Source organism: Budorcas taxicolor, chromosome 15 (genome assembly GCF_023091745.1).
Source record: "Budorcas taxicolor isolate Tak-1 chromosome 15, Takin1.1, whole genome shotgun sequence".
Lineage (NCBI taxonomy): Eukaryota > Metazoa > Chordata > Mammalia > Artiodactyla > Bovidae > Budorcas > Budorcas taxicolor.
The window spans coordinates 76384688-76404124 of record NC_068924.1 but is presented as its reverse complement, the minus strand read 5'-3'; the positions used below and the strand labels follow the sequence as shown (position 1 = coordinate 76404124).

Here is a 19437-nt window from a genome sequence, read left to right as displayed (position 1 = left end):
GGAGACTGGAACCACTGTTTTGGTTTACTGATGGGATACTCACATCAATAGCAAAAGAGACTGGACATTTGATTTGGTGTTCAACCTTACCAATCTCAAAGGCTTTTGGAGAAAATCAGTGGATTAATGGTAGGTTTGTACTCAAATTGGAACTAACTGTATGGAGTTACAGAATTCTATGTATTTTTACAATTTCCCTATTGCTCATTGCTGCCAGGTTCAGTAATACAAATCTTAATTGTCAAAACCACTTCATGCCATATTAGTGCACATTAAAATGTTTCTGATCATAGAAAGGGATCGTCTATAGTTTGTGGAGTAATCTATATGAGCTGTAGCTCCATCTTTTCCACTTAATTTGAAAGATACAGAAAGAAACATGAACTGACCTGAAACCAGATGTTCTTGATTAATTTACTGAGAATTTCTTTTTAGGATTAATGAATCTCAGGTATATTTCTTCTCAGCATTCAAACGTTCTTTAAGATATTAGAAGAATTTAGGCTTGCAAAAATGGTAGTATATTCCAATGTGCATGCCAGGAAAATGGCGTTTTATTTCTAGGGACATTAGAAATATCAAAAAATACAAAGAAAAATTTAAAAGCTGAATTCACAGTCTAAATTCTGCCAAACCCTGGGTCTTATATTTCCCCCCATAACCATGATTATATGAAGTACATAGAATTGTAATTGGAGTGTTACTCAGTGGACCAGACACCATTTAATTAGGTGAAACACTGTCTCTTGTGTCATTTTAGTGGATGCATTTTCTTCTAAATCATTAAAGATAATTACACCACCACATTTATCCCATTAACTACTTGTTTGATATTGAACTTTTGAAATATAGGTATTCATTGAATAAACATGAAAGCTCACCGTTCAGAAAACTAAGATCATGGCATCCGGTCCCATCACTTCATTGCAAATAGATGGGGAAACAGTGCAAACAGTGGCAGATTTTTTGGGGGGGGAGGGAAGGCTCCAAAGTCACTGCAAATGGTGACTGCAGCCAGGAAATTAAAAGACCTTTCTTCCTTGGAAGAAAAGTTATGACCAACCTAGACAGTATATTAAAAAGCAGAGATATTACTTTGCCAACAAAGATTGGTCTAGTCAAAGCTATAGTTTTTCCAGTAGTCATGTATGGATGTGAGAGCTGAACTATGAAGAAAGCTGAGCACCAAAGAACTGATGCTTTTGAACTGTGGTGCTGGAGAAGACTCTTGTGAGTCCCTTGGTGTGCAAGGAGATTCAAGCAGTCCATCCTAAAGGAAATCAGGTCTGAATACTCATTGTAAGAACTGGTGTTGAAGCTGAAACACCAATACCTTGGCCACCTCATGCGAAGAGCTGATTCACTGGAAAAGACCCTGATCCTGGGAAAGATTGAGGGTGGGAGGAGAAGGGGACGACAGAGGATGAGATGGTTGGAAGGCATCACTGAAGCAATGGACATGAGTTTGAGTAGGCTCCTGGAGTTGGTGATGGACAGGGAGGCCTGGCGTGCTGCAGTCCTTTGGGTCACAGAGTCGAACACAACTGAGTGACGGAACTGAACTGAATAGCAATTAACTTATAGGTGTTTTTGATATGAATTCTGTCCTTGTGTATCTCCCTACCGCACACTGTTTTTCATTTCTACATAATATTCACTGAATTGAATAAGAAGACTCTCTTACCATTTTTTTTGAGACAAATATAATCTTGATGGTGAAAACTAACAAGTAAAAGACAATAAAAGAAAAGGACAGAAGAACATTACTAATGATCATTGAATTTTAAATTATACATAAAATGTTGACACATTAAACCAATCAACTAAGTAAGGAAAGGTAAATATATAATGCTTATAGGAATTTTCTCAGGATAAAACATATATTTTGATTAGAACCCCTATGTTCATCGCAGCATTGTTTATAATAGCCAGGACATGGAAGCAACCTAGATGTCCATCAGCAGACAAATGGATAAGAAAGCCGAGGTACATATATACAATGGAGTATTACTCAGACATTAAAAAGAATACATTTGAATCAGTTCTAATGAGGTGGATGAAACTGGAGCCAATTATATAGAGTGAAGTAAGCCAGAAAGAAAAACACCAATACAGTATACTAACACATATATATGGAATTTAGAAAGATGGTAATAATAACCCTGTATGCGAGACAGCAAAAGAGACACAGATGTATAGAAGAGTCTTTTGGACTCTGTGGGAGAGGGCGAGGGTGGGATGATTTGGGAGAATGGCATTGAAACATGTATAATATCATATGTGAAACGAATCGCCAGTCCAGGTTCAATGCATGACACTGTATGCTTGGGGCTGGTGCACTGGGATGACCCAGAGGGATGGTATGGGGAGGGAGAGGGAGGTGGAAGGAGGGGTGCAGGATGGGGAACACGTGTATACCTGTGGCAGATTCATGTTGATGTATGGCAAAACCAATACAATATTGTAAAGTAATTAACCTCCAATTAAAATAAATAAATTTATATATTTAAAAAAGTTTTTTAATGAAATTTTTAATGAAAAATATAACTTACCACATCAAAATATTAAAGGAGTTAAAATGAGGAAAATTAGCTTGATAAATTCAACATTCACTCACTAAAAAACAAAATATAACAAACAGACACATACCAAAAAAATACATGAGATAACGTTGCTTAACATTTTAAGCATGAAATGTTAAGTACTGATACTTTCCTTTTTAGATGAGGAAGTCAAGGATATCCACTTTTGCTGTTTATTCAAAATTATACTAAAGTTTTCAGCTAGTTAACCAACCACAAGAAAAAAATAAAGGGAATAACATTGGAAACAACCTATCCGGAAAATATTTGACTAGAGATTGTATGATATGCATGTTGAAAATCCAAAATAATCTACAAATAAATTATAAAATTATTAAAAGATATTTCTAGAGTTGCCAAAATGCATTGACTCCTAACTGAAAAACAATACACATTTTATAAATGACATTTAAAATAGTGTGAAAAATAATCACAAATTGAGATTAATTTAAAAAATATGTAAGAACTTTATAAAAATATGATGCATCTTCTATTGTAAAGCATGAAGCAGACCTAAGTGAACATGATCGTGCAGCATGCTATGGTTTGGAGACCTGAGGCTGCAAGCACCACTCTCTGCACATCGACCTACAATTCTACTGTACTTCTACACTAAACCCAAACAAGAATAATTCTAAAGACTGTTTTAAAAGGTAAAGATGAAGAATATTTTTTAAATATTTTTTAAGAATATTTTTTAAACACTCTGCAAGATTAAGAGTAACTGCTTAAGAGTTGCTCAACTTGACATCAAAGCCTATTAGTTAAGGGTAGTTCTGATTATAAAACATCTAGAAGATACAGAAAGTCTAGAAACAGAACTATAGATATACTGATGTTTACTTTATGAATATTCTAGCACCACAGAGCAGTGTTAAAATGAGTAAATTTTTCAATAAGTATTTCTGGGGTAAATATATGCCAATAAGTCAAAATATAAAATTAGCTTATAGTCATGCCCCCATCAAAATTTAGTTTGAAATAAGTTGTAAAGTAATTAACCTCCACTTAAAATAAATAAATTTATATTTTTAAAAAATCAATGTAAAAAGAGAAAATAAAACCCCAAATTGAAAATAGAGGGAGTAGAATGTAAAATATAATACTGCATGAAATTTGTGATAACTTAGCACATAAAACATGAATATCTTTATTATTTTGGAGTTAAGAAGTGGATCTTAAAGAAGACATTAGAAGCACTTCACTGTGTAAAGAAACAGTTTGTTAAACATTGATTCATTAATTCATTAAACATAAGGAAATATGTGCCCCTAAATACATCGCCAACTGAATGAATAGACACGCCACAATCTAGGAGAAAATATTCATGATACACACATCAAAGGACTTTTATTTAGAATGCATAATGAAATACATTTTTCATAATAAAATATTAATAACCTAATAGAAAAATAGGTTAAAAAAAAAACCTGAATAGGCCCTTGACAAAGAAGTAAGACAAGTCAAATGACTAATAACTAAATTATAGGAATTCAGCCACATTAGTAAAGTGGAATTGAATTCATCACCAAGATGAAGTACCCCTACTTACCCATCAACCTGAAAATATTAAAATGTCTGCTATGAGAGTATTAAACGTTATCAAAAATAGACAATAATTAGAACCCACATACAATATAGTTGGAATTTAAACTAACCCATCCATTTTGGAAAATCGTTTCATTGCATCTGGCAAAAGATCAGAAACAAGAGCCCTTTGATCCAGAACATTCAGAGATAGGGCACACCTCACACAGTGAGTGCTCACGTTCAGTGAGCACATACTCGTGTAAGAATGTTCATGCAGCGTTTACGTTAAAGACAAAAAAGGTGAAATAACCAGGAGTGAAACTGCTGGCTCATATGGTAGTTCTGTTTTTACCGTGTGTGTGTGTGTGTGTGTGTGTGTGTGTGTGTGTGTGTGTGTAAAACTCCATACTGTTTTCCATACAGTATGCAGTTGGTTATACCAGGTTACATTCTCTCCCACAATGCACAGCGTTTCCCTTTACTCTAATTCTCTCCAACAATTGTTATATGCAGACTTTGTAGAGGAAAGGAGGAGGGGGGATTTAGGAGTATAAAGTCTACAAAATGCTCTGCATAAAATGGATAAGCTACAGGAAGCCGCTGCCCAGCGCCGGGAGTTATGCCTGGTATCCTTTGTGTGCTGCGCTGTGCTGTCACTTCAGTTGCGTCCAGCTCTTTGCGACCCCATGGACTCCAGCCTACCAGGCTCCTCTGCCCGTGGGACTGGGTTGCCGTGCCCTCCTCCAGGGGATATTCCCCAGCCAGGAATCAAACCCATATCTCTGGCATCACCTGCTTGCAGGCAGGTTCTTTACCCACTGAGCCACTAAGGCTTAATAGTGTCTAATCTAAAAGCATAACGAATCACTGTGTTGTGCATCTAAAATTATTATAGCACTGTAACTAAACAAGACTTCAATAGAGAAGAGGAAATAGCCAAACTCCATTTGTAGTAGTAGTATGAATAAACATATTATCATATCAATATATGTATTTTGTAGAACATTCTTCAGCACCAGAAAGGGAACTAATGTTACAGTCAACCACTTAAAAATTCTTTTGAAACAAAATGCTGAGCCAAATAAGCCAGACATAAGCGAATACACTCTAAAATTTTAATAATACAAATTTCAAAAGTGACAAAGTTAAGTTTTAACTCTCGTAACCTATTCTCTGTTTAAAAGAAAAATCTTTGAACACCGCAATGGAGTCTGTTCCTAGAGGCATCAAGAGGCACAGTGACTAGAAACATGCTCACAGAGATGCTGCAAAGAGCTGATGATGTCTTTAATTTCTTGGAGAAAGTAACATACAGGATGATTATACAAAATTACTTGTCTACCTATCTATCACATTCCATAATTTGAGAAAAAGAGAAAGGAAAGGAAGAGAGAAGAAAGAAAGAAAGAAGACATGGAACAGAAATCATTTGCAAATTCTGAGGATTTCGGGATGTGGTCAGCCTTCTGCTGCGCTGAGCTTAGCCGCTCAGTCTTATCCGACTCTTTGAGACCCTGTGGACTGCAGCCCACCAGGCTCCTCTGTCCTTGGGGATTTTCCAGGCAAGAATACTGGAGTGGGTTGTCATGCCCTCCTCGAGGGGATCTTCCCTACCCAGGGGAAGAACCCAGGTCTCCCGTATTGCAGGCAGATTCTCTACCATCTGAGGCACCAGGGAAGCCCTGGACACTGTTAGACGGTCATTATTTTGCCTATAACACTCTGAAAGTGAGACATAAACATATATATATATATATATATATATATATATTTAAACTGAATCTGACATTTTAAACTCACAGTGCAGTTTAAAAATCACATTATATTCATATGATATAAAATTTTCTCAAGAGATTGTATCCTATTGTGTCTCAGTCACTAAAGAATCAACTTGCACTTCAGGAGACGTGAGTTCCATTCCTGGCTTGGGAAGATCCCCTGGAGGAGGACATGGCAACCCACTCCAGTATTCTTGCCTAGAGATTCCCCATGGACAGAGAAGGGGTCTCAAAGAGTAGGACACTTAATCAGTGGACACTAATAACCATTAACACACTGTATAAAGCACATTTAAGAAACTGCTTTCCTCTATCTCTCTTCTCGCTCAAAATTACATTGGGTGAGAAAACATTTTGGTATTGACTAATTTTCTGATGGTCTCCTTCACATCATTATTTCTAAGGCTGTAGATAAGGGGATTTAGCATGGGGATCACTACTGTGTAAAGCACAGTGGCTACTTTGATGAAGAGCCATGAGCTTCTGGAGTTGGGTACACAGTAGAGAAGAAGGATGACCCCATGGAAAATGGTGATGGTGGTCAGGTGGGAGGCACAGGTGGAGAAGGCTTTTCGGAGTCCACCAGCTGAAGGCATCTTGATGATTGTGACAATTATGAAAATATAGGAGGCGAAGATAATCAGGAGGCTACACACCTCGTTGAGAGTAGAAATGATAAAACATATCATCTGACTGAAGTGAGAGTCAGAGCAAGAGGCAGAGACAATGGCAGAATACTCACAGCCAAAGTGATGTATGACGTTAGAACCGCAGAAGGACAGCTCCAAAAGAGAACAGGTGATTGTCAAGGAACACGATCCACCCCACATGTAGGTTCCAGCGACTAGGAGGCTGCAGAGCTTAGGAGACATAGCAACTGTGTAGAGCAGGGGGTTACAAACAGCTACAAACCGGTCATAGGCCATCACTGCTAACATGAACATCTCCGTAATCACAAGTGTGCAACCAAAGAAGAATTGCATCATGCAACCCACATAGGAGATAGTCCTTCTGTCCACAACCAAGATCTCTAAGAGTTTAGGTGTGGTTATAGAAGAGTAACAAAAATCAAGAAAGGAGAGATGGCTGAGAAAGAAGTACATGGGGGTGTGAAGTTTGGGGTTGATTCTGATGGTCACAATCATACCCAGGTTCCCCACCACAGAGACGGTGTAGACGGTGAAGAAGGCCAGGAACAGGGGCACCTGGAGCTGCGGGTATTCGGAGAAGCCCGAGAGGATGAAGGTGATTCCAGCACTCTGATTTCTCTCATCCATCACTACAGCTTCTGCCAGAGAAAGCCAGAGAGCTCACCCTAGGCAACCAGACATGACAGAAACAGAGGGTACTTTCCTCCCAGCCTGGACAGGGGACTGGCTTGCAGTGGTGACGTCTGGGATTTCCCAGGAATGCAAATAAGGTGCAGTTGGAGCCCAAATATACCGTGTGTCTACAGGTGTGGAGAGTGCAAGTCAGCTTCTGATGTAGGGGCAAGGAGAGGGTGGACTGGGAAGGACTGGGTGTCACGGTGACTCAGAAAATGTCCTTGTTTGAATTTTCTCAACCTTCTCAGCTGTCGCCCTTTTCTCCACATGGATAATTCCTTTCTTTAGCTTCGTTTAATCGAACTTGTTGATTGCACTTGCAAAGTCTTATGTTTGTTCAGGCCATTCTAACTGCTCAAGATGTCCTCTGGTTTTCTCTCACTTTTCCTTAGTGCTCTCTGATCAGAGAGAGGCTTCCCAGGTAGTGCGGTGGTAAAGAATCCTCCTGATGGTGCAGGAGATGCAAGGGACATGAGTTCAATCCCTGGGTCAGGAATATCCCCAGGGGAAAGAATCGGCACCCCACTCCAGTATCCTTGCTGGTGAAAACTGGTGGACGGAGGAGCCTGGCGGGCGACAGTCCATGGAGTCGCAAGTCACACAACTGAGAGATTCAGCGCCCACCTCATCAGAGAAGCCTCAGGTTTACCTTCCCTTAATGATTTCACCAACTGGCCAAACCTTGGTGAAAGGTCACATATTGTATCTCCTAGAGAATATGAATGATGTCTTGTTAACAGTCTAGACTCTTTAATCAAGTCAACTTGCCTTCAAATTTAACCTCAGTCACTTATTAATATGTTTCTGACAAGTTAAGCTCTCTGAAACCTTACCTTTAGAATATAATTCTAAGAATTTCTTTTTACTATACAATTATGTATAAAATATAACTTAGTGAATTATTTTCTAAAATGTTTAAGACTTTAATTTCACATGTAATAATTGCCCCCAACTAAATTTAGTTTAGAATTCTGGAGTGGGTAGCCATTCCCTTCTCCAGGGGATCTTCCTAACCCAGGGACTGAACCCAGGTCTCCCACATTACAGGTAGATTCTTTACCAGCTGAGTCACAAGGGAAGACCAGAAATACTGGAGTTCGTAGCCTATCCCTTCTCCAGCAGATCTTCCCCACCCAGGAATAGAACTGGGGTCCCATGCATTGCAGGCAGATTCTTTACCAGCTGAGCTATCAGGGAAGTCCAACTTTAATTATTTTCTAAAACATTTAAGACTAATTTCACATGTAATAAATGGCCCCCACCAAATTTAGTTTCTTCTCTTGTATTTCTAATGCTGTTTTTCATGTTTACTTTGAATTTGAAATATATAACCTCAAAATATTCTACAATGTAGCACCACCTATAATTTTATGAAGTCTGAAATGGTACAAATAGTGACAAAGAAGTAGAAAAAAATGCATACACAGAGGAAACCTTTTTCTTAATTCTTTTCTAATGTCTCCTTCTTAGCTGCACGTTTCCATTCATGTCTCAAGCCATCAAGGCACAAGCTTTGTTTCGTCCAGCTTTCCCTGTCCTTGTCTGAATCTATATGATTTCCTTTCCATCCAAGGTGGAGGCTGTGAAAAATGTAATTAGGGCAAGATGAACATATCTTCAAAATACACTCCCTATTGCTACCTGCCACACATCTATTCAGCAGCTGTCTTTATTTAGCCTACTTACAACCATCCTTCAGGACTAATTTTCATTCAGTCTTAGTTTAAAATCATGCTCAAATGCTTAGCCATATTCAAAATCATCTCCATACAAATTACCTGCAATCTGAACTCTTCTGTCTGGATTTCTGTGATCTCTAAAAGAACTAAACTACCAGTGCGGCAGACATAAGAAACACGGGCTCTATCCCTGGGTTGGGAAAATCCCCTGGAAGAGTGAATGGCAACCCACTCTGGTGTTCCTGCTTGGAGAATCCCATGGACAGAGGAGCCTGGCAGGCTACAGTCCATAGGGTTGTTTATAAAGAGTCAGAAAGGACTGAAGCGAGTTAGCACGCACAGTATCACTGCATTATCTAGACTGCTTGATAGCTACTTCTTTTGTTTCACTCAATTTTGATTTTGGTGCACAAAATACACACATTTTGGTATATAAAAGCATTATTACCTTTTAATATCAAATCCCAGGCAACATATTTCAGACTACTTTGGGGTTTAATTCAGAACTCAAGTTTTCTGTACTGCTCCAACTTGCTTTCATCTGCATGATTTTAAACTCAAAAAATTTAATGCAAAGTCTGGTATATTTCTCTACAGTTTTATAGATTTATTTTTAATATTTCCCTAATTTTTTTAATTGAAAATAAATACTACTACTTGAACGTCCACCAAGGACATCATTCAGCTATATAAGCAAAGTTCAAAAATAAGTTCAATATCTTGTATTCTTCCCCTTAAATGAATTAATTGAATACCATTTCATTGCTACTAGGGTTGCATAGGTGTTTCTCTGCCAAAAATATTGTTAATTTCAGAGTTTCCCACATCAGAATTAAAGTAAATCACTTAATTTAAACAACTCACCAGAAGCCATGTAGTCTTTACAGATTGATTTACTGAAGACTTCTTTAAATAAGAATCTTGAAAAGTATTTAACAAAAACACTTACATTTAATTAAAATTGTTGTAGCTTGTAATAAGAGTATTGTAACCTCTTCCAAAGTATATTTCAGTGAAGTCATCAAGAAAATTACATTTTTTTCTCATTAAAAAATAGAGACACTCCCAAGGGTAAACCATATACTTGTAAACTAAACTTAGGGATCATGCTGTATATTTATGTCTACCTGAGTGACTTTGGGGATTCACACCCCAGACAATTTTGATTGGGGTGTTTTCCATGACCTACAAACAAGACAATTTAAAGAAAATCCCATACTCCTCATTTAGAGTATAATTTATTTTAAATCATTAAATCATATAGGAAGCTTGAGCATGTTTATCTTATCTTAGAAAAATAACACTAGCAATCAACCTGTTTATATTTATATTTATCATGGAAGACACGAATTCCAAAATTCAGAAAGAGAAAATCACAATTACTGTTCAATAGACCAAGCATAGTGTTGTTTCTGTGTTATGTTTATTTCAGTCTTTCCTCTAAGTTTTCTTATTTGGACATCTACATTTTTGTAAAAAACACATTCAATATCACACTGAATAGAAATATGATATTATGGCATTTGCAGTTATTATATATCCCAATGTTTCCATTCTATTAAAACTTGTTGAATATACATTTTTTGATAATGCAATTGATAAAAACCTATTAATTATGTGGTATATGAATGGTCTATTTCATCATCATAAACAGCTGCAGATTCAGTGGCTTGAAAAACACTCATTTATTAATTCACAATTTTGTACGCCTGAAGTTAGGCACAATACACCTGGTCCCTCTATTCAAGTTATCGCAAGGCTGAAATCAAAGTGTCATCAAGCTTCTCATCTAGAAATTGGTTCCCTTCCAAGCTCATTCATGTTGTTGGAATAATGCAGTTCCTTGAGTTGCAGGAATAGGGTCTTGTTTCCTTGACATCTGTTTGGGGCTATTCACAGCTCCTAGAACCCGCTCCTGGGTATCCGCTTTGTTTTCTCCACTCAAGTCGCTCTCACACCTCAAATCTCTCTTTCACCACCCTCTTATAATTCACACATCTCTTTAAAGAGGGATTCAAGCATTTTTAACAAATCATCAGAGTATATGAGACCCACCAATCAGGATAGTCTTCTTTCATTATGATCAACTGATTTAAAACTAGTTATAATTTAAAATTATTTGCCAGCAGCTCCCAGATTAATGTGTAATTGAATGGCTAGTTGAAGCTATGTGTACACCAAATGGTGGGGAATCTTAAGGACTAGTTTAGAGTTCTACTAGTCACTCATAAGGTCAACATTTTTGTACTCTCTCTATTAATACCTCATTCTATTTAAAATAGCACCTACTTGCTTGAATGTTTTACTTAAGAGAAGAAATTTGATGATCTGTGATTCCATCTTAAGAAGATAAAAAAGCAAACATAGTTTTTAATCACACAATAAATAGGAGGAAAAGATGAGAATGGTGATCAACAAAATAGGAAATGGACAGTGAAATAGAAATAAGGGATTGAGCAAAACTAAAATTCTGATGTTTAAAATGATACATAAAATCAATCATCTGTTAGATAAATTTATTAAAAATAACAGATCATAACACAACTGCTACTCAAGAAAAAAAGGGGACTTCATTACAGATGCTGTCAATGTAGAAAAAATAATTAGGGAGTATTCTGTATAATTTTCTTCCAAAAAATGTAACTATCTAGTTGGTGTAGAAAAATCATTTGAACCATACAAATAAACTTACCAAAGATGAAATGCAAAATATGAATAGCCTCTATCTTCTTATGAAATTGAATTTTCAGTTAAAAATCTTCCTACAAGGAGAACCTCAGTCCCATACTGCTGCTGGTGCTGCTAAGTCACTTCAGTCGTATCCGACTCTGTGTGACCTCGTAGACGGCAGCCCACCAGGCTCCCCCGTCCCTGGGATTCTCCAGGCAAGAACACTGGACTGGGTTGCCATTTGCTTCTCCAATGCGTGAAAGTGAAGCTGCTCTGTCGTGTCCGACTTATAGCTACCCCATGGATTGCAGCCTACCAGGCTCCTCCATCCATGGGATTTTCTAGGCAAGAGAACTGGAGTGAGATGCCATTGCCTTCTCCGCAGTCCCATACTATTAAATGGTAAATTCTGTCAAGCATTTAAGTAATAAATAGCACAAAAAAAGTGCATGGATATTTGAATAAACAGAGCGATAAGAGATACATGCAACACTTTTTCTTCATCCCATTAATATAGCTCATACTCAAACTGGAGGCATTGGGATCTGAATTCAGTCAGTCTGGCCCCAGAGTTTGTGTGTATGTCATTTGATTGCAATTGGGCCATAAAAATTCTTAAAGGGGAAATTTATGACCATGGGTTTTATAGTCTCACAACTGGGAAGGTGTTGGTTGAAGGAAGGACTTGATTAGCATTTTGCTCCAGAAGGATGATTCAGACAAGAAGGGGAGGGGGAGCTAGAGGAAGAAATAAAACTGGAAATGTTATTTAAACTTGATAACATGATTGATGCTGTTACTATCTTGCCTATACCTTGTGTGAAACAAGTACTTAGGATAGTGTTTATTCGTATGTGACAGTTCTCTAATTCCCAAACATCCATGTACATAAGAATATTCCAAGAGGCTTGTTTAAAATGAACATTCCTGGGTTTCTCTGCCAAATATCCGTGAGTTCAACTGATTTCCCAGGTGCTTCTGACAGAGGTTCTAAGAAACCTCTATGATAGAAACCAAAGATTTCTGGATTTGCTTTTCAGCTACAAATATCTAGAACCCAGCGTTGTGCAAGCACAATGATCGAATTCTTTGGCCTGCTTCCTGACCTTCAGGAGCTCAGGATTTGGCTGAAGAGGCAAAGACAATTCAAACAGTAATGTACAAAACCTGAAAATGATTAATTAGTTTAGAATGTGTGAACTCCATAGTTTAAAAACTGGTAGCTGAGATGCGGGTTACCGGCAGCCATAAGTATACATACATACATGTACATATACATATACATATACATATACATATACATATACATATACATATACATATATATATCTAGTCCCCAGTAAAAAAATGCATTTCTCAAGGAGGTAAAAATTGTAAATGAAGGTACAAAGTTTATTTTTAGAGACATAGCAAAACAAGTGGGAGAGCACACAGAGAAACTGTTTAGTTAAGATCGAAGCAAGGCAGAGAGGCACGCCAGGAAAGAAAGCGTGTGGCTATCTCTGACAGTGAGGAGGGGCCACCACCAATATTTCAGATCGTTTTCTGAGTTTTTGGACATCTCTGGTGTTTCATGGGTTTCCCTGGTGGTTCAGAGGTAAAGAATCTATCTGTAGGCAGAGGACACATGTTCTATCCCTGTATCAGGAAGATCCCCTGGAGAAGGAAATGGCAATCCACTCCAGCATTCTTGCCTGGAGAATCCCATGATAGAGGAGCTTGGCAGGCTACTGTCCATGGGATTGCAAAAGAGTCAGAGACGACTTAGTAACTAATCAACAACCATCAACACCAACACCAGACAAAGATGTTGTAAACAAACAAACAAACAAAAAACATAGATCAAGATAACTAATGTACCTCATCATAGAAACACTGAATGAAATATTAGAAAATAAAATATCACAGTATATGATAGGAAAATAAACAATGACTCAGATGGAAAGAAAAAAAAATGATTACCTGTATAGCAGTAAACAAGATATATAAGAAAATTCCTTCAACCTGATAAACATCTACAAAAATACCTCTAGCTAATATTATGTCTAGTATAGAAACAGAAAATAGAAAAAAAATCCTATATAAAGTAAAATAACTTGATTTTCTCCCAACTCTGTATATAACAGCCAGGAAAATAATGTCCTTAATCACTTTTAATTCACATCTTATTTTAGATTTTTGTTCAATAAGGAAGAAAATTATAATTACTGAAAAGTAGAAAGTAAAACTGTCTTTATTTGCCAGCTAGATTCTGTATACAGAAAGTCCTAAGGAATCTATGACAAAAATATGAGAAAGTAATAACAGAATGCAGTAGTGCTGCATAAATGAGTACATATAAAAACATCAATTGTATCACTGTGTTCTAATGGTGAGCAATAGAAATGACTATTTAAAAGTGTAATTCCCAAGACTTATTCATGCAAACACGTATGCGTGTGTGTGTTGTCTCTCAGTGGTGTCCGACTCTTTGCAGTCCCATGGGCTATAGCCTGCCAGGGTCCTCTGTCCATGGAGTTCTCCAGACAAGAATACTGAAGTGGGTTACCATTTCCTTCTCCAGGGCATCTTCCTGACCCAGGGATTGAACACAGGTCTCCTGCAAGCATAAGGATTATCAAGAAACTATTGATAGATAAGTTGTAACCCCTGAATACCTTCATTACACCAAAAGAAAGCCGTTTCTGGTATTCATCATACTGGTCAACAGGTCATATTTTTCACAATGATAACCTGTTTCTGACATTCTATACTCTAACAAGAAAGTGAGAATGTTAGTCACTCAGTCATCTGAGTCTCTGAGACCCCATGGACTGTATTCTGCCAGGCTCTTCTGTCCATGGAATTTTCCAGGCAAGACTACTGGAATAGCTGACCATTCCCTTCTCTGGGGGATCTTCCCAACCTAGGGACAGAACCCTGGTCTTGTGCGTTGCAGGTAGATTCTTTGCCATATGAGTCACCAGAGAAACCCATACTCTTATCAGGAAGAGGTTAATTTCTATTCAGGACATGGATGCTAGAAATATTTGTTACAGCCATCCAGGAAGTATGAACTTTTCAATTAAAACTCTAGGGAACTTCCTTTGAATTTGTACATTCTTGAGAGATGTGAATTTAGATATATACATAGTATTACAGCCAAAGAATTTTAAAATTAATCACAGTAATTTCAATAGCTAATATGAGGATTACTTAAAGTTTCTTGTAGCTAATAACAATTTTATTAACTGTAAGTTGAGAAAAATCAACCTTTCAGAGCAGAATAAGTTTTGTATTTAACCAAATTATTTTTCTAGAACTGTATTTGCATGAATTATGTATCTTCCCTTTTATTTTCATATGTTGATTTATGGTTATTAATTCATGACTATTAAACCACTTTTCAGTTTCTGGAAAAAATCCAATGTGTTCATATTTTGTCTTGAATATTCATTAACTAACCTCATGAGAAAGATTGATCTATAAATTTATTTCTCATAATAGCTTTCTTTGAACTGATTGCTAAAATCTGACTAAGTGAATATAATGCACTATTAAGTATCCTCTTAATCTATTCCCTAGAAAGATTTGTGCATGATTGACAATATTTCTTAAATGTTTGGAGAAATTCACCAACATAACAAACAGGGCACAGGATTTCTTTGTGAGGAAGTTTTTGGAAACAAATTCCATTACTTTGGGCTCCCCAGTAACTCAGTGGTAAAGAATCCACCGGCAGTACAGAAGATGCAGGGACGGGAGTCTGATCCCGGGTTGGGGGGATTTCCCGGAGAAGGGCATGGCCCCCACTCCAGTCTTCTTGCCAGGAAAATCCCACTGACAGAGAAGCCTGGCGGGCCAAGGTCTGTCGGGTCACAAAGAGCCAGACACGACTGAGCACACACAGACCCCCATTACACTAACAGATAAGACTGTACTTACACTTTCTATTTTTATTGTATAAGACTGAATGCTGTTTTTTCAAGGTGTGTGTTGATTTCATTAAGATTTGTAATTTCCTAATATAGATTCTTCACAATATCTTACTATTTGCCATGCCTGTAGAATTTTATCAATGCCAATTTTTTCCCCTAATCAGTAAAGAAAGAGATAAAATGTGGATTATTTTTAACTCAATATGTCAAACTCAAAACATAACATGCCTTTGTTGTCTCTCTCTTCCCTTAGAAACCAAATCAATAATAGTAATGATAATGAGAAATAAATGAAATGGCCAAGCCACATTAGTAAAAACAATGGCGGGATTTCCCTGGGGTCCAGGGGTTAAGATTCTTTGCTTCCACTGCAGGGAGCACGGACTTGATCCCTGGTGAAGAAACTAGGATCTCACATGCTGTGCAGCACAGCCAAAAATAAAGATGAATAAATTAAAACAATGGTAAAATTAAAACCAGCTAATATGATCTCATCATAATTTCAGAAATGTGAAATGATTATGAAGGAGCATAGATGAATGAAGCAGAGAGGGCATGGCTACAGCCAAGAATGCTTTAACGTGCAGAGCTAAAGAACAAGTGACATAAATTTTAGAGGCCCTAAGAGTCTCAGGCTTTAAAAGAATGAACACAATAAATACTGAAGTTTGTATGAAAATGAAATGGTCAAGGATAAACAGGATCCACTTACACAGAAGAAAAGATGTCAGAAGTTGCTCTAATGGATAGTGAGATTTACTTCAAAGTTACCATAATTAAAAATATTAACCTCCAATTAAAATAAATAAATTTATATTAAAAAAAGAATATGTGGTAATGGCAGGTACTTCAAAGGAATATAAGAAAGGCTTATTAAACTGAATGAGGTAGATTCATGATTAGGTCCAGTTACTCAGAAACATCTCCGTTAATCTCATTATAATTTTTTCATACTTCATTATTGACAATGAGAATTTTTTTTCCTTTGGATCATGAGTGCAAACCTGAGACATGAACGAGTAATGGTCAGAAGAAGAGAAAATAGAGCAGTTCTTAACTTGGGCTTTATCACTGAGTAATCATCATATAGCCCTAAAAATACATTTAACTTTTTCTCAGTATTCAATTAAACACCTTTGATTGAACTATATTACACTGGTATTCAAAAAATGAGTGATGCCGACAGAGACTAGCTATTATTTTCAGGATCTTCTTGCTTAAAATCAGGTAATACTTTTTATAAGGCAGACTCAAAACTCCTCATTTTACCGGGTGTAAAATAAAGTTTTGAGAAGAGCTAAAAGTTGCATTTTATAAAACTGAATCAGAAGAGTTAGTTATGAGAACCTAAGTGCAAATTTAACCCTAACCCTAACACTAACCCTAACCTTAACCCTGACACTGAACACTGTTATCATCTGTGTTTGCAGCATTATTACAAACCACAACATAAACTGTAGCGGAAGGAATGAGCCTCTAACTATATATCCCTTTTCATCACTCTGACTTCCATAATGTATTATTTCTCTATCAACCGAGACGTAATTGCAGCTCATCTGACCATCAAAAAAAAATGTAAAATACAACATACAATTTATTTGAAACATAATCATATATTTACTTATAATAAAGATAAACTAGCATCAGAAATATATATGAAAATTATAAGGCATAATATGAACACAAGCATATTTATCTGGCTAATACCCAGGCTGACTTTAATTCAAGTGGTTTCTCAGTCCCACTGGACTTCTGAATATATTGAGGGAGAAAGCAGTCTCATAGTTATCCAACTCCTGACTGTCTCTTTCACATCTTTATTCCTAAGGCTATAGATAAGAGGGTTCAGCATAGGAATCATGACAGTAAAAAACACAGTGGCTACTTTGACGAGGAGCCATGAGCTTTTGGAGTTGGGTACACAATAAAGGAACAGAACAGTCCCATGGAAAATGGTGATGGCAGTCAGATGGGAGGCACAGGTGGAGAAGGCTTTTCGGAGTCCAGCAGCTGAAGGCATCTTAATGATTGTGACAACTATGAAAGCATAGGACGTGAGGATAATCAGGAGGCTACATACCTCATTTAGTGTAGAAATGAGGAAACACATCAGTTGACTGAAATGGGTGTCAGAACAGGAAACAGAGATGATGGCAGAATACTCACAGCCAAAGTGATGTATGACGTTAGAACCACAGAAGGACAGCTCCAAAAGAGAACATATGATTGTCCAGGAACACATTCCACCCCACGTGTAAGTCCCAGCGACCAGGAGGCTGCAGAGCTTAGGAGACATAGCAGCTGTGTAGAGCAGGGGGTTACAAACAGCCACAAACCGGTCATAGGCCATGACTGCTAGCATGGACATCTCCGTAATCACAAATGCACAGCCAAAGAAAAACTGTGCCATGCATCCTTTGAAAGAGATAACTCTGTCTTCCACAAGCAAAATACCTAGGAGTTTGGGTGTAAATACGCTGGAAGAGCAAATATCCAAAAAGGAGAGATGGCTGAGAAAAAAATACATGGGTGTGTGGAGTTTGGGACTGGTCCTTATGACCACAATTATGCCAAGGTTCCCCACAAGAGTGACTGTGTAAATGGTCAAGAACACCAGGAAAAGGGGTGCCTGGAGGCATGGGTATTCTGAGAAGCCCAAGAGGATCAACATGGTCACAGAGCTCTGATTTCCTTCACTCAGTACCATGGCTCTTGATTTAAAAAACAAAAATAAAGAAGAATTAAAATTGAGCAGTGGAACATGAGAAGGTGGAGTGAAAGAAACTGAAGATAGCTCCACCTATGCTAGTGAAGGCAGTGTGGTCAGTATGAACACAGGAATGCTCTGAAGTGTCAAGCTGAAGTCTTTACAACTTAAGTAAAGTTGATTATGGGAAATTAGCTTTATCCTTTAGAACTTTTGTTTCTTCACCTGGAAAATAAGAAAATAATAGTATTTATCAATAGTAGTAGTATAAGTAAAGGATTCCTATATGAATGTGATGCTTAGAGCATTAAATATCCCCAAGATAGAATATAATTCTGTGAAAACACAGGCTACATAGAAGGAAATCAGGAAAAAAAAAAAAAGAACTAAACAAATCATTGGTTGGATTATGGCAGTCACATGATAAGAGCAGAATTAAGGTGGGAAAGATTAAACACTTTTAATACATAAAGAAAAACATAGTAGTAAATTCCTGTTGGGTTAAACATATAGCCGCACATGCACGACGGTCCTGGGACTAATAAAAGTAGAATTTAGCCTGTAGATTGCTGTTTTCAGCTCCTATAGGTTTCCTCTGCCAAAAACCCTCTGGATTCCATATCCCTCAGATCAGAGTGAAAGGATGATCCTAGGTTGAATCAACTCACCAGATGCCAGATATCCTCGGTGTATTTTTATGATGGATTCCTTGCTAACACTAATATGCTGCATCCATGTTTTGTATCAAAATTGAAATTTTGACTTAAATGTTTCCAGTCCTTTCATCAGAAAGCTGAGGATTCCTGCAAAATATAGTTAATAAAGATAGCAAGAAATATCATCTGTCATTTTTGCAAGTCAAGAAATTTAAGGAGCATTAACACACCCTTGAGTAATAGATAGACCTAGAAATTATACTTCACAATGGTATTTTAATTTGTTTTATATCTAACCACCTATCCCTGGGGACTCAAACCCTGAAGAATTCTTACAGAGTTTATTGTCATGAGCTACAAACAGAATAACCAAAGGAAACTTCCTCTTCTGTAATTTACAGTATGATTTCTTTTGTCCTTGATCTATTGCTGATGTTTTTAAAATAATTCACCTCTACACAGAGGCTGTGTTCATGCTTGCTAAGCCACTTCAGTTGTGTTGGACTCTTTGCGACCCCATGGACTGTAGCCTGCCAGGCTCCTCTGGCCATGGGATTCTCCAGGCAATAATACTGGAGCAGGTTGCCATGCCC

At 37.3% G+C, this 19437-nt stretch overlaps 2 protein-coding genes across 2 annotated transcripts; both read right to left on the bottom strand.

Annotated features, from left to right (window-relative positions):
- Nucleotides 1-6222: 6222 nt before the first annotated feature.
- On the bottom strand, nucleotides 6223-9768 carry LOC128059952 (olfactory receptor 1165-like). Its single transcript, XM_052652193.1, has 2 exons — nucleotides 9759-9768; nucleotides 6223-7178 (listed from the first exon to the last, which is right to left on the bottom strand). Exons 1-2 carry the CDS (start codon nucleotides 9766-9768, stop codon nucleotides 6223-6225), a joined length of 966 nt encoding a protein of 321 aa, XP_052508153.1.
- Nucleotides 9769-15009: 5241 nt separating this feature from the next.
- LOC128059950 (olfactory receptor 1165-like) lies at nucleotides 15010-18188 on the bottom strand. The gene is made up of 2 exons (XM_052652192.1): nucleotides 17283-18188; nucleotides 15010-15117 (listed from the first exon to the last, which is right to left on the bottom strand). The coding sequence occupies exons 1-2, from the start codon at nucleotides 18186-18188 to the stop codon at nucleotides 15010-15012; spliced, it is 1014 nt and encodes a 337-aa protein (XP_052508152.1).
- Nucleotides 18189-19437: the final 1249 nt, after the last annotated feature.

Coding starts and splice junctions, on each gene's coding strand:
- LOC128059950 (XM_052652192.1), bottom strand. CDS start 18,188: ATGGTACTGAGTGAAGGAAATCAGAGCTCTGTGACCATGTTGATCCTC. Junction 15,118..17,282: donor ATAAAGATGTGAAAGAGACA/GTCAGGAGTTGG, acceptor TCTAGGGAATAG/ATTAAGAGGATACTTAATAG.